The 15,677-nt window shown below is 40.0% G+C and overlaps 1 protein-coding gene across 2 annotated transcripts in view; it reads right to left on the bottom strand.

Moving 5' to 3' along the window:
• Window positions 1-1,506: 1,506 nt before the first annotated feature.
• The window catches only part of ORC3 (origin recognition complex subunit 3), a 34,678-nt gene continuing 20,507 nt past the window's right edge, over window positions 1,507-15,677 (bottom strand). The window contains exons 14-20 of one of the 2 annotated variants that reach the window (XM_023922277.2): window positions 12,537-12,670; window positions 10,129-10,214; window positions 9,557-9,654; window positions 8,501-8,642; window positions 4,330-4,446; window positions 3,189-3,268; window positions 1,507-2,057 (exon numbers count right to left, since the gene is read on the bottom strand). In XM_023922277.2, the coding sequence (XP_023778045.2) occupies window positions 1,952-2,057; window positions 3,189-3,268; window positions 4,330-4,446; window positions 8,501-8,642; window positions 9,557-9,654; window positions 10,129-10,214; window positions 12,537-12,670 (763 nt within the window). In that variant the 3' untranslated portion in view covers window positions 1,507-1,951. The remainder of the gene's footprint in view (window positions 2,058-3,188; window positions 3,269-4,329; window positions 4,447-8,500; window positions 8,643-9,556; window positions 9,655-10,128; window positions 10,215-12,536; window positions 12,671-15,677) is intronic. The other variant, XM_086876487.1, reaches the window with a different exon arrangement.

Genomic DNA, 15,677 nt, shown 5'->3' with positions numbered 1-15,677 from the left:
GAGGCTGGTTTCTCTTTATTTCTGAACATTTTGCCCTCTGGGGATGTGAAAGTTACCTGGGGTGAGGTTAGCAGAGGGGGGCGGCAGGGGACAGCTACACAGCAAAGCACTTGGCACATCACAGAGACATTTGGTGCTGCTCCCTTTCATTTGTCAAGTGTGTTTGCAAGATAAACGGGGTGAGGTTCAGGAAGGGGTGGCGGGGGGGGGGCGGTGTTTAGCTTTCTCCTCTGCTGAAATGTCTGAAATGGCTACTGAACAGGTCCCTGAGCATGCTCACCAAGGAAGAATGGGAATTTTTTACCTATGTCTTGGAACTTTCAAGTGCTCCACTGCAATCCTGAGAATTCGTGCTCTTGAGGTTTTTGTCATTGTTTCTCTAGTTGTATGTTCTGGCAGAAGAGGCTGATAAACTCCTCCCCTTCCTGAACTGGCTGGAAGCATTTAGAACCAGACCCCCACTTAAAACACAGCAGGACATGTTGCTGTGACTGCAATTCCTGCAGTTGGAAAATACACAACTTATACCCTCTGAATGTATTTAAAACAAGTCTGACATCTTACTTACATTCCTGGGGAAACAGCTGGGTAAGTTACTGGTTCTTGTAACAGGACTTCCCAGTACAAGATCTGGTTTATGGCAGTGACTGTTTCTGGAGCTCCAGGCTGAAGTGCCAGTGCAGTTAAGTAGAAGCACCTGGAGTCTGCTGATGGCTAAACAAGGGAGCACTTCAGTGCCTCAGAAGGAAAATGAAGGCTCTAATCCCTTCTTAGTCAACTGAGGATGTCTGGAAGTTCTTTGGAGGTAGTCTTTTACAATAAAGTAATTACCACTCAACTTTGCAGTTGTCTGGCAGGGACAAAGTCTGAACACCTCTCTTAACAGTAGCCCTTTCTAGGTGGGTGGTCAGGCTGCCCTGAAGTCCCTGCCCTTAGAAAGCTGCAATGCACCTGTCAGAGCCCTCAGGGGGATTTACCAAAGCATGGCAGATGCACTGCTCTGGAGGGCAATGCAGCTTTTCCCACGGCTGAAGAGCGGGGCTCAGACACCAGCATAAACACATTTGCTCCTTAAATTGACTAAAGAGAAATGGTTGGCTTGAGAAGGCTTTCTGAAGATCATCACACAAGCAGTGCTGGTACATGCCCAGCCCACACTGCCTTTCACACAGCTGTTTCCTTTGCTGGCATGCAGCACTGACCCTGAGCAAAGAGGGAAGTTACATGTGCTTTAGGTGGGGATTTTCCTAGCTTCCACCTGAGTGCTCAAGTGCAGTGTTCTTAGTCTGTGCTGACACAAGTTCCTCTAACAGCAGAAGTCAGCTAGTATCCATCAACTTCGTGGAAAAAAGGAAATTATTCAAACAGCTCACTTTTGCTCTTAACAAAGAGCAAAACTTTGTATCGTCACAATTATTTTCTTCCCTTCTCAAGGAGATTTTAGGGCTTTAGGACGAGTTTGGAAAAAGACACAGCAGAGGCTGAACATAGAAGTCCATTGTCTTCTTTAGCAAACTTGTTTTATTTATTTTTAAATCTAGTTCAAGGACCTAGGAGGCATTTAATCATAATGACTCAAATCCTATCAGCATATAAGGATGTTAATAATACTGCTTCATCACTTCTGTGGCTTACACAGCCAGTGTTGTCCTTTTGGCTTGCTAGCCTGAGTTGTAGCAGTGGACTGTTAAACATCACACATCAAAGAAGATTGAAACTGGCACAACACAGTATTTGGAACATGAGCATTAATAGAGCAGAACATTATACCAGGATGATGAACATTAAAAAAACCCCATCTCTATTCAAGCCTGCCCAGGCACTCGGGATGTATCTCACAACATTCAGGCACTGCTGACTTTGACTCAGGATGCAAAGTTAATGAGGAGTGGTGTAGTGGGAGCACAGCCCTTGCTCTGTTGGGAAGGTTTATTGGCACCTTGGTGGCACTTTAACAGCCTCCCCATGTCAGCCTTGCCACGTGGTCAGTCTTCTGCTTGCTGGGCTTTATGAAGCCCAGGAGCTCCAGCTCAGAAACGGCTCGAATAAAGCGAGCACTGGACATGTCAGTGAAGGAAAGAAACCAAGTTCACTTTTTATGACAGAGTGACAGAGACACTGTTCTCTTCTAGGAGGGCAGGATTTCTAAGTCATGATGAGCACAGATTATACAGTGTGTTGCACAGTAAAATTGTTGGAAATAAGGGCAGAGCATGAGCTGTCTACAGAAGCACAAATTGCACAGATCTTCAATCTGATCAGTACTTCTGCCACATGCATACGATGTGACAGCAAAGGAAGAGTTCCTTCTCCCAATGCTAAGAGAAGCTTAAAGCCAACAAACATACCAATTTTGTAGTGTCTCAGAAGAATTTCTACTTTTATGTCCCTTGACCAAAAACTAGATAGATAATTATACAGATTTTTTCTGAGGTTTCATGGCACCACCTTCTCCTTACTTTTTATTCATTCTGCCTCTGTTGCTGCCTGTCTGGCATGGTGTATAGTCCCAAGTTAGAGAATTTAATTTATTGTGAGTGACAATTAAGAGGGGAGCTTGTAAAAAAGGAAAAGCCAGGAAAGCCAGATATAGTATTAGAACATGTAATTATCCTTCCTTTAGTTAAGCCTATTTTTGTACAGCTATTCATTTCTTCTGTATGGCAGCACTACTGCTGTAGCCATGAGTTTTGGTTATAATGTTCATCTATTAAATATTTTTCAGACCTCAGTTCAGGATCAGGACAAAGTAAGAAGCAGAATGGGTATCCTGTAGAAAGTAAGTTCTCAGCTCTAAGGTACTGGAACACAATGAGTTACTGCTTCCATTTCTCCATCTGCTCTCTAGGTCACAGCCCTCCTCCCATCTGTTCCCCAGTAATGCTCCACCCCTATCCAGCAGCTATACCAACTCTGATGATTTAACCAAACAGTTTCAACTTGTTTTATGGACTTTTGGTTCTGTTTCAGACCCAAACAACTCCTGCAGACAAAAGCTGCTTTGTCGATATACTCCCAGCCTATTTCAACTGATCTATTTCTTCAACGTTTTCAGTATACTAAGGCTGTTTGAAGTAATTTTTCTGAAATTAGTTAATCAGTCCACATGAAATTGTATTTTAAAACCCCTGGTTCAAAAATCCTGTAAGCTTTTCCATGTCAAACTTGAGAAAAATGAGAAAGGATACTGGATAATATCATCCACCTGGTCTGAGGAAGCTGCATCTCCATTTGGTTCCTCAGCTGCCGTCACCACAGTTGAGAAAGCCTAGGAAGGGAAAAGCAGCACAGATTTATTCCGTTGACAGACACAGATCTGCATATAAAATAGTGAGTTCTGAGCTGAAGGCTATCACTCAGGGTGAATAAGATCTTGGAAGAAGAACTCTAGGAGAGTGTCAGTTCAGCAGCAATCAAAGAGGTTACACATTACCATGGCAGGAATACAGAATGCAAGACATCACTCTGTGAACTCGTGTGCCTGCATTTTAAATCTCAAACAGTTCTGGGTGCTGACCTATTCTCAGCAAAACTACAGAACTGAAAAAATATTCTGAAAGTGAGACTGCTAAAATGTACTGGGGAAATGAAAGAGGTAAATTGGCTGGGAAGAAATCTATAAAACTGAGGGACAGCAAGCGTCTGCATAGGAATATACAATACACAAGCAAGGCAGCAGCAAACGGAACACTTGGAACAAATAAAAGGATTATCCTCTAAACCGCAGGTAGTTAAGCTACAGAGTTTCTTGCAGAGGATGCTGTGGTTGCCAAAATATATTGGTAATGACATCCAGGTAGGTTTACAAAACACAGAAGAACCACTTAAATTTAGGAAACCTTAGAACTAAAATATGATTGTTGGCCAGGGAGACTTTATCATATTAATGTATATGAGAGTATGTATCATATGCTCTCTCTGCTTTTGGCTACAGTATGAGACAGGTTATCAAACTAGAAGGACCCAGGCTTTTCCCTTGCACAAGCATTCTCTCCAAGAGCCCCACTTGCCTGTTTCCATAAAAGTGTCACAGAATACTTAAAAACAAAGACAAAAATATGAAAGGGAATTTTGTTAAGCACAAAGTCTGATCTGTGCCAAACATAAAATAGAAGCAGAAGCAAAGTAGTTTCATCACAGAGTAGCAGAGGTAGAAATAAATGATTCACAACAGAGCAAGACTTATTGGAGTTACTGTGGGTTCTTGTGGACCAAGGTATGCAATGACTTAAACTGTCAAAATGGGCACTAAAGAAAAGCAGACATGCAGCAAAAAGATAAATGAGAATACTGAAAGCAGGTAAAGGCACTGTTTGCATCATCACATACCTCTAACCAATCAACGAGATTAATCAATCTGCCACATTCCAAATGAAGCTTATACACTATGCATATGTCAGGGGCTTTATTAGAAATACCTCCTCCATCACATTTCAAAGCTTCATTCTGATGAAAAAAAATTGAAGGCAGTAACTTTGATCAGTGTCTAATCTTGAGCAATTCTAAGGGCTAGAGAAAATATTATTTCAGGTAATTCAGATAGTAGGTATTTTAAGCAAATATTTACTGTTTGTGTGTTTAATGGCAAGCTGATGGTACAAAATAAACAAAACAAAAATGAGAAACAAATAGTAAAATAAGATGCATACTGTTAAAAAAAACAACCAAAACCCCCCAACAGCTACTTTACTTCTGGTGTTTCTTCTGTAACATTTCTGCAGTATCTACTGTAATGAGCAATTATCTGATTATGCTTTCATGCGATTTTTTTTGCTAGTTCTATTTACATATGAGAGAGAAATATTCAGTTTTATGGAGTCGGGAGAAGAAACTAGTCATGATTTGTCACGTAGAAAATAGGAAAGTATCCTCTTCCCACAGCCCCCTTGAAAGGAACAGGAAGACTTAATAAAGATATGTTGTATGTACTAAAAATAATTGCTTCTCTCATCTCAGAGTTTTGTCTTTGAGTAACAATCATTTATCTCTGGCTTGAAACTCAGGATCTGTAAAGGCAAAAGTCTAATTTCTCACTAAGTATTCTAAATTTCAGGAAATTCATAGAATCATTAAGGTGGGAAAAGCCCTTAAAGATCATGTGAGTCAAATTATTAACCCAGTACTGCCAAGGCCACCATTAAACTGTGTTCTTTACTGCCACACCTACGTGTCTCTTAATACTCTCCATGGATGGTGAGTCCACAACTTCCCTGGGCAGCCTGTTCCAGTGCTGCTTCTTTCCAAGAAGTAGTTTTTCCAAATATCCAACCTAAACCTCCTTTGATTCAACTTGAGACCATTTTCTTGTCCTGTTGTGGATTCCCTGGGAGAAGCAGCCAACCCCACCTGGCTACAACCTCCTTTCAGGCAGCTGTAGAGAGTGATAAGGTCCCTCCTGAGCCTTTTTCCTTCCAAGCTAAACAAACCCAGCTCCCTCAGCTGCTCCTCATAAGACCCTTCACCAGCTTTGTTGTCCTTCTCTGGACATGCTCCAGCACCTCAATGTCCTTTTTTAAGTGAGGGGCCCAGAACAGGACAGGCACCCAACGTGTGGCCTCACCAGTGCAGAGTACAGGGGGATGGCCACCGTCCTGGTCCTGCTGGCCACACCATTGCTGATACAGGCCAGGTGCCATTGGCCTTCTTGGCCACCTGGGCACTGCTGGCTCATATGCAGCTGCTCTTGACCAGGACCCCCAAGCCCTTTTCTGGTCAGCTTTCCAGCCTCTTGGATTCAGGTCATCAGCACTGAACCATTTATTGGGAAGTTGAAAAGCTACTTGAGCCAGAGGCAAAAGTCTCTGTACAGCTGCAGAAATTTACAGCATTTCATTTCATTTTCACTTTAAGAAGTCAGCTGTCTTAACATGAAAACAACCACTGATTATTTCTTTCAGCTCACAGAAGTTTGTTCTAAAATGCTTTCATATGCTAGTAAAATATACAAGCAACTTTTGGGAAGTTATAAAGCAATGACAGACACCTTCAAAAGAAAAATGCTTTTCAAGACAGGAAAAAAGGCTAGGCAAAGAATATAACTTTGCTCAAGAATCTCTGGTTTACCCACAGATCTCAATTCCTGCAATTTTTGAGACTTGACTTCAGTTTGGGCACTCGCACTTACGAGACATTTCACAATTTCCAGAACACCTAGCAATTTTCAAGTTTATTTACTCTCCTCTACAAGGAACATAAAGGCTGTAGACCTTATTTCAATATCTGTCAGTTTCGTTACTGATGGTTTCCAAGTAATTCCGAGAAATGTGGCTAACCCCTCACGATGTTACAATGCTGGTATTAGTTTATCAGGAACTCAGGAGTATTATGGTACACTCCAATAACTCAGAAGTGTACCATAATTGTTTCAAATACTCCTGTGTTAGTACCTGGCACACATGAGGTTACACTTTTGGCTGATCTAGATCTAGTGGCTCACCACTGTCCAGAAGGACAACACTACTCCCTTTTCTTTTCCCCTCTCCTACAGCACCCAGCTCTGTGGTTTTCTGCTCCTCACACATGTGCCAACCCTTTGCATTGATTTTCTAATTTTAAGGTCAGGACAGTTATCACAACCAAGAGAGGATGCAAATTCCAGAGCAACAGCACACTCCTAGAACCAGTTCATCTGTAGCAGCACTTGAAAGATCCGAGCCTCCCTTGAGGTAACTGGGCCAAGCCTCTGCAGAGCAGCCGGAGGGAGCTGCAGCTGTCAGTGGGGAAACCTCGGCTTTGAGGCTGCAGCACATGTGTGGTTCCAAAGGAAATAACCAGGCTGACAAGCAGGAAGCTGCCCTACAATGAGCAGCCAGTTGTGAAACCACCTGTACAGCACAGAGCTGCTGCTCCCAAAAGAAGAGAACAGATGTGGGGGCAACCCAGAACACAGCTGATGAGGAATTGCTCTTGCCTGACCCTGCCCCAAAGCTAGACAGAGGACACACTATCCCTTGCTCTGGAATCAATGCTGTTACCCCAAGGATCAAATCCTCTTTCCCTGATATGGGAGCTGATATCCCAAGTTTCAGCTTGTTAAATTTTGAAGGGATCAGCGAAACCAGAATTATGCTGGGCTTGGTGCAGTTTTTTGGGCTTCTCTTCTGCCCCCCGGATAAATCTGACCCTTGGTTCATGTTTTGCTAAATAAATAACTGAACTGAACTCCTGTAAGCAGTGCATCACATATTAATCATTCACTGGTACTCTACTGAAGCACTTTTCTGTCCTGGCCTTCTGGAAGGAACAGTTCTGGAGAACTTTGCTCTGGTCACAGTGCAGAAAAACACAAACCATGCAGAAGTCATAGACAGAAAATATTTGACTCACATGGATTAAAATGCTAAGCAAGGTACCCAGCCAATACTGCTACTGTTAGAAGCTATGCCAAAACCTCACAATCTTCTCAGAAAACATTGGAAATATGTTAAAGCATTTCCAAGTACAAAGTACAGGATGACAGAGGGCTTTAAATCTTGTCAACTCATCAAAGAGAACAGAATACTTATTAAAGACATCAGTAGTTAAATTTTCTTGGCTGTCCTAGTCTATATATTTACAGGTTTTCTAAAAATATATATTACTGAGGTTCATATTAGGTTTCTTTAATGGTCACTTGCTAAGTACTGTTCTCACAAATAAGTTTTGTAAATGCTTTTAGTAATAACTCCTGCACACAGCAAAACTGATAACCCTCATTCAAACCGAGGAGAGTGCCAACAAACCCAATACAAATCAGGTTGTAGATTTCAAAGGCAGGTCTTTATCAGCCTTTATGCTTCCTGATAAGTGTTGGCTTTGACTCAAGTAGTGCATTACTTAGTTACAGCTACAACCAATACTTTCTTCAAAATTATGATCTGTTTTTTAAGAAGAATGTTAGGACATAAGAAGAACTTCAAGTAACTTCTGTAGTTAAGGACAAAAAGAAATGTATGTACATTACTTTTACAAATCTTAGTCTATTTCTTTCTGTTGGTCATCCTTTCAGTTTGACTTATGAAAGAAGTGGAGAACAGTCTGCTTTTCCCTCCTAGAAAAGGGCAGGGTTAAGCTGTATTTATGCTATTTTAATGTTATGACTCCACCTGAACAGCCTTTACCTTACAGCTGATCTACATAGTGAGGACTTAGCACCAGCCCCATTAAGAAAGTCTCTGGAAAGAGTAACAGACTCTGTATTTTTCCCTGTGGACAGTCATCCTAATTACAGCAGAGGACAAAATAACTTTTCTGCTACATCTACAGGAGAAAATATCATGACTAGAACACCCTCTGAACAACGGATTCCTCCTACAGAACTCTTTCCAGAATTACCTTCACCAGGCAGATTCCCCAGCTCTTTGAACAAAGTCCCCAGTTGCTTATCAGCACTTGCTAATTCTCTGCAAAACAGCTGAATATGTGCCAAGCTTCATGAAACAGCAAAACTCAGCCTTGCACACCATCCTCACACAGCCTTCCACAACTACTCCAGCACCCAAACAGCCCACTTGTCTCTTACCTTCAGGTACCAGTGTGGGTTATTTAAAGCCGTGTGCAGTGCAGTCCTGGGGGCAGCATTCAAGTGCCCTCGGAGAACAGTGGCTGCATTGAAATACACAATCTCATGCAGGGTCCTGTCGCCTGCAGGAACAAGGTATTTTCTGGAAAAGCATGAGGTATGGGGGGAGTGGGGGAAGACAAGCTTCAGCTTAAGGGAAACAACACAAGTCTGCTGCAGTCACACTACAAAAATGCATGTTTCCCATCCAGTACTGAAAAATCTCTGAAAAATCTCTGAAAAACAAGATGAACAGCACTGAAACAAACTTTTAAGCAGGGAAGCCTGTTATTATTAACTCTACACATCTAATGGAGTTAGCATAGAACTTTAGCTGGGACACTGACAAATTCAAAAATAAGGGCAGCAGCTACAGTGCTAACCCAGTCAAGAACTCCACAGATCTTGCTATCCATCTCAAGGCCTCACCATGAGTCTCTCTGCTCATCTTTGTCTTCCTATCTGAAGCTTTTTGCTTGGCAGTCATACTTCTGTTAGCTTCTCTGCTTCCCCCCCACCCTCTATAATTAACAAGTGCCTTCATCTCTTCCCCCATCACAACAAGCCTTTCACATCTTCCACTGCAGAGCTGCCTCCAAAACTGCATCTGCTATGGCTTGCTCACCAAAACAGTTCCCAAAATGGACAGGATATCACACTTGACATCTGTACAGTTTCGTAAGTAGAACAGATCAGCAAAGATTAGGCTGAAGACTCTCGACTTTATTTTGCTACTTATACCCACTCCTCCCTCAACGCTGTCTCAGTAGCCAAAGTAGGTTGGTCAATTCGTATCCTAATTATTTCAACTGATCTACTGGAAAAAAGGTGTGGTTTGTTTGGTTTTGTTTTTTCAGTTATTATTTTTAGAGCCCTCAAAGAAAGAACAGGAAGGGGGGGGGGGGAAATGTGCCACAAGGACCGAGACACAATTTTGACAAGATGAACGTGTTAGTCAAATTTCATTTGCAACTTATGGTGCAAACTAATGCAGGAATATAGAAGGGGAAGGCTCACCTTACAAGTCTGTCTATATAGTCAACAACTTCAAAACGAAGCATTTCAAACTTTGTCAGTTTCTTAGACCTCCTTGATTCCTTCAACTCCAACAAAGTCTTTAAAAAAAAAAAGTGGTGCATAAGACTACATGGGAGGCAGTTATTCTCTGGAGAGCACAATCTGTATGTTTAACATGTATAATTAATTTTTGCTGGCATGTTCTCACTGATGATGTTTGAAATGTAATCATGCAGTTATTTTTATTTAGGCCAATGTATTCAGTTCTCAAACCCGTAGGAGTTTGAGAAATTCAAAGAAATATGTGTTAGGCAGAATGTCTAAATTACAAGTTAAATAAAAAGAAAACATCTAATTTGCATTTTAAAATCCTGGTTTATGATAGATATTTTCTATAATTTTCTATGTGTCAGGAAGGCCTGAAATACATAGCTGGTACTTATTCATTCATTTTTAAGATGAGACACACACAACCCTTTACTCAGAGCTCCAGCAAGCTGGGAAGAATTAACCATGAACATTTTACAACGTTAATTTAAAGAAACAGTCAGCAAAGCCTAGGCAGGCCTAACCTTTTGAAGGTGATAAAGGTCTGTCTTCTTCTGGAGCTCCTTTTGTGACGATACAGACACATCTTGCTCTTGGGAAGCTTCCGAAGCTAGAAAAAAACTAATGTTTGAAATGTGGGGTAGACTTTTCCAACATAAACCTCCTAAACCAAGCAATCTTCAAAGTACTCAGTAGTTCCTTCTTCACACAGACCAAATCACAGGCAGCTTTTGGGTCTTGCATCTTGTAAAGTATTGTTAAAAAAGGAGTCTGCTTAGCCAACAGTGATTAAGTAACAATTCAGCCCTGAGCAAAGGCCCAGCACAAGCCTTGCTTTAAGCCATCACTTTAATTCTGTTTAGGCCATCCTAGGTCATACTCTCAACATTTGTCAATTGGACAGATTATGACTAGGTACCACTGATGCTTTTGGAATATTCAAAAAGCCACATGCTGCATTTTTTTCCCTTCTCATGTGCAGAAAAATAATGAGTAAGAAATGAGTTCTCCCTACCTAACCCAAACACTGCAACCAGAGTAGCAAACAGAAGTGTACTAAGGTCCTTCATTGCCCAGTTTTATTCTCACCTTAATTTACACAAAAATTTCATCTTCATGGAAATGTAGTTTGTTGATCAATGTCACCAATTAGTCATTTTTAGGTAAAAACAAAGAAGCAAAACCTCCCAAAGCACAATCAGTGCTAGGGTGAGCGATAATCAGAACAAAAGGAATCTAAATTTCTTGCCTTACTTAAGATGGCAGATAGAGATTCCACCCACACATCACAGCTAAAGCTCTATCAGCAGTGACAATCATGATACTTAAAAGCTTTTTGGTAACCTGCAGAGAATAATTTGGTATCTTAAAGGGTCCTGTGGACATTTGTCTTGAGTGTTGAAGACTTCAAATCAGAAAACTTCCTCTCCACTAGTACACCAATACATTTTTTTATTTTCCAAATCCTTCAGCTCAAACTAGATTGAATGTGAAGATACTTTGTTTGCTCAAGCCTCACGATTTTATGTTTTTCAGTTCATCAGGCAGTCAGGACAATGCACTTTTAGACTATCCTTTCACTCTAAAAGCTCTGTGGGCAATTTGGGTACATGACATTTTTAGCAGATGTCTGAGAATCCTCACTGAAGCTCAATACCATTACATAAATATAAAATAAGAAGTTATCTAAACTCAGCAATCTATTCACCTAGAGTAAATTTAAACTTCTCCATCTCACTTTTCCTTTGGAGCTTAAATCCACTTTGAAAACAAACTAAGATCATTCATGGATTCAGCAGACCTTGTCTATTCTAAAATCATCTTCAAATCCTAAGTGAAAATAAATACTGTCTTTTTTGCTTTATAGTTCCACAAGTTCTGAATCCTCAGAGTTGTTTTTCCTTATTTATTTCCTCTAGGTAAGAATCCAACTACTTAAAAGCCTTTTGCTTTAATTCTTTTTTTCCAAACGAGACAAACCTTTAGTTTTCCATCATATTTCAGATTCCTCAGTGCTCTTACCAGCAGTGATAGATACACAGCTTTTTCAAAATGATGACCTATTTTGTCTACCACAGGTCTGCTTTTACTACAACTGTTAAAAAATACATGATACAGACAAGAGCCTTTTGATTCTTTTGGACAACCCTCAGTTAACCCTACAGTGTAATGTGACTATTTTAATTAATATTGACTGCATTTGGGGATTGTTGCCTACTTATCCAAATGCTGTGTGGCAACCACACTGATAATGAGCTTAATTAATATGCATAAAACAGACCAGATGATAACCAATTAATCTTCAAAAGCCAATCTTTGGGGAGTGCTCCATAATTCAGGGCACACAACGACATTCCTATTCCAGAAGAATGCTGGAATACATCACACTCCTATTTCAGAGAGTATGCAGCAGTTTCAGTTAACCTGCTTCTAAAAGACAGAACGCTGCTCCTCATTTGCCTTGCTAAACTTTGAAAGGTGTCCTCTACCACGGACAATCAAATCCAATCAATCGGGGTCCTAGCTCTGAAGGTGCAGGGGACGGAACCTTACATACATCTGGGTTAAATACCACGTCATAGGAAACTCTGCTGCTATTTATGTTTAAAAACAGTTTGTTTTTAACAACTGGAACATCTGCTAAAATGCTCAAAATACATGTATGAGAGATTCAGGGGATAATGTATGCTGATCTGTCCAATTTCTTATCTTATATCACTCTTCCTTGTTACAAAAAAACATGAACCACATACCAGTAGAGAATATGAACATTTCCTAAATCTGTGCATGTATTTAAAAAAAAATCCTGCAAATATGATGGTTTAATACGATAACAGGCTATCTCAGGGAAAATGATCAGATTACTCATTGGTCAGATTACAAAACAGCTTTTATATAATTTGTAATGGAATACATGATGGTACACACCCACCTTCTAGATTCTGAAACTGGGTCAAGAACTCCTTCAAGTGTTTTACTGTCTTATCAAACTCCTTTCCAGAAGATGACACCAAAATTTCCACACATTGTTGGAGCATGGTTACCAAATCAGTCTTATTCAACATCCTAAAAGACACAATTGTTGGCTGAAGTTGAAATGCAAAATGATGAAACAGCTTTCCAAGTACTTAGTTGAAAAAAATTTTTCAAAATAATTGAAAAACTCCTTTTAAAAGAAACAATCTCCAAGATTTCAAGCACTCAATCTTACAGCAAGGTCAATTTCTCTCCCTGCTGTCACTAACAGAAAGAAACAAACCAATTAGGTTTGGTGATGATGATAAACCTTTACATTTTCTTCAGAACAATAGTTTTTCCTGATTATCTAAAAACACTTGTTGGATATGGGAGTTGCAATTTTTGAAACTGTAAGACACCAAAACAAAAAAAACCAAACCAACCAAACCCAACATCCAAAACACAATCATGGTATGGTTCAGAACTCATTCCCAAAACCAATAAATGAAATTAAATAAAAAAAAAAAATAAGAATCACTGTGTAAACTCATCTACAAAACTAATCTAAGAACATGACTCAGAATGAATGACTCTCAAATGAAATCTCTATGTTTTTTCTGTATATAATTGCTGTAAATCTAACCATCACTAGAATCCCAGAACTATTCAAGCTGGAAGGGATCTCTGGAAATCATCTAGCCCAACCTCCAGCTCAGCATTCACTTACTATTTAGTTATTAGGGCCTTTCCCAGATGTCACTGAGCACTGCCCAGTCTCAAAATCTTAATTTAAAAGATATCAAAGCAATGCTGGTGGTCAGTGTCTCAAGCAGTGGGTTTTCCATATCAGCTACCTAAAAACTGACTAAGAAATTTACAGAAGAATTCAGAAGAGGCTGGGGAAGCTCTGTGGCTATCTGGAGGGACAAATGCAATTTGAGCTCTAGTTTCTAACTGGCAATTGATACTAAATGCTTTTAAAGGTTAAAATTTAAAACTTCAGTTTATCTGCTTCAGGGCTTTAGATTTTTGCAAAATTACAGGTATTGCCTTCAGATGCACTTGTTTTGCATAGAAATGTGCCAAGAGCTAACAACAGAAAGGGTGACCTTGACCACACAAAACATTTTGAAAGTGTCTTGTATAATATAATGGGTAAACAAGATAGCCTTGTTCCAAGCCAGACAAAACACTGCAGTTAAACATCCAATATGGAAAGAAGATAAAGCAAATCTGGAGATCTGTGAAAGGGAAACAAATTTATTTTCACAGTATTATTCAAAGGGAGACTGCAAGTTCTAGAAAAACTTACTTACAACAACAATGGGATTATAGGGCCCAAAGAAAAGGCAAGACAGTTATCACATATTAAAAAAGTAAAGGATTCTGTGCACCCTTTTAGGTTTAAGATTACTGCCAGGTATGCCAGGTATCAGTGGGGTTAAGATTTTAACTTGGTGAGGAGTCAGGCTTAAAGCAGGAAAGAAGATCTCAGATTACCAAAAGGCAGTAAATAAATCTATCACTGATTATTCAGACAAGTTATGAAGGAGAAGAAAGGAAGCTACAATGAAGTCCACAGAACCTCCTTCTGAAAGCTCAAGTAGGGAATCACCTGAAGAAGTGATACCAGGTTGATCAGCACCAAAACAACTGGTCACAGAAGGGCAGGACTGTGAAAAGCAGCATGTGATGAAAAGCCATCCATAATTAGCAGACAAAAACCAGAGTATAATATCTAGACAGAAGACAATAGGGCAGACAGTCCTTGAAGTTTTGCCACCCAAAAGGTTGATGAGATGTCCCAGCCAGTTAGCTTCACATGACCTATCAAGTGAGACACTCTCCAATATTCTTGATATCTCTCTTCTGATGGAATCAATGCAAAATGAACTAAAGCTCACACATTATCTCTGTCGCCCCATGGTGTATCTTTTAGACTCTGGAAAACTCAGGTAGAGTAACTACTGTCTAGATTGCTCAAGTTAGACTACCTGAAACACCATCCTTGGGAAGAGCACTTCTAGCAGAAGGGATAAAAGCCTGTCCAGGGAAAGGCTGAAGTAGAGAAGCCAATCACAAAAGACACTTCAGCAACTTAAAACCTTACATCCAAACATAATTCATGAAAGGCAAAAGAGATACTTTGTTAGAAAACGAGAAACAAGCTGATCTAAAGCTTCTCTATTTTTCACTTTCTAAATAAAAGGAAGGAAATAGATGGATTCCAGAAAAACACTGAAAAGGAGTAAAGGACGGGGAAGAATGAACATAAGGATATCAACAGGTGATGTGATTCCTAGTAAGGCAGACATATTGAGGAAGAGTGAGCAACTTTTAAACCTGAGCAAAAGGGGAAAAAAAATATTGTGAATAAGAGGAGAAAGACCAATTTTATAATTTTCTTTTAAAAGATAACAGCGAGATTCTATATAGAAAAAGCAGAGACAAGGGGAATTATTTGTAAAAAGGCAAACAGAAGTTAAAAGCTGAAGAAACTATAATCACAGCTAGAATTTCAAGTACTTGATTGTGTTGGACAAGTTTTGTTAGGAAAATGAAAAAAAATTCTGGATAGAAAAAAAAAGAATCATAGAGTCATCATCTATGAAAGCAGCGACCATGATCACTGTATTTCTATCAGAGGCTCCCACAGTGGGAGCCAGGACCAGAAGAACAACAGGAGGGAGATGAACAGATAAGAATAAAAGGGGAGAAAGCCAGAATCTGATGGCAGCATCAACTTTGAGACAGGAAAAGAGACAGATGAATTCAGATAGGATGAAAGCAAATTAAACACAGGAGAAAATAAAGGAGAGGGAAAAATGGCCAACAGTTATTAAGAGATTACAGACAGACAGTAGTGGAAAGCAGAATGACACATTTGTGGGCAAGAGCTGAGAGGAGACCGAGTGCTGTCAAGATTCAGGAGAGTCAGAGAAGGAACACAAAGGAAAGACTGCAGAAATGACAACTCAAGCATGTAATCCTTAAAAGGAAATGAGGGTAAAGAACACAGAAAAGTGGCTATGCTTAAGTTTCACTCAGTATGGCGAAGATACAGTTTGACAGGTGTGTTTCCTTGTGTGTGTATCAGCCCAGAAAGCTACCCTCC

The sequence above is a fragment of the Cyanistes caeruleus genome, chromosome 2 (genome assembly GCF_971803275.1).
Source record: "Cyanistes caeruleus chromosome 2, bCyaCae1.hap1.1, whole genome shotgun sequence".
Classification (NCBI taxonomy): Eukaryota; Metazoa; Chordata; class Aves; order Passeriformes; family Paridae; genus Cyanistes; species Cyanistes caeruleus.
Note: the sequence above shows the minus strand (reverse complement) of the source record. Positions and strands in the feature narration are given on the sequence as shown.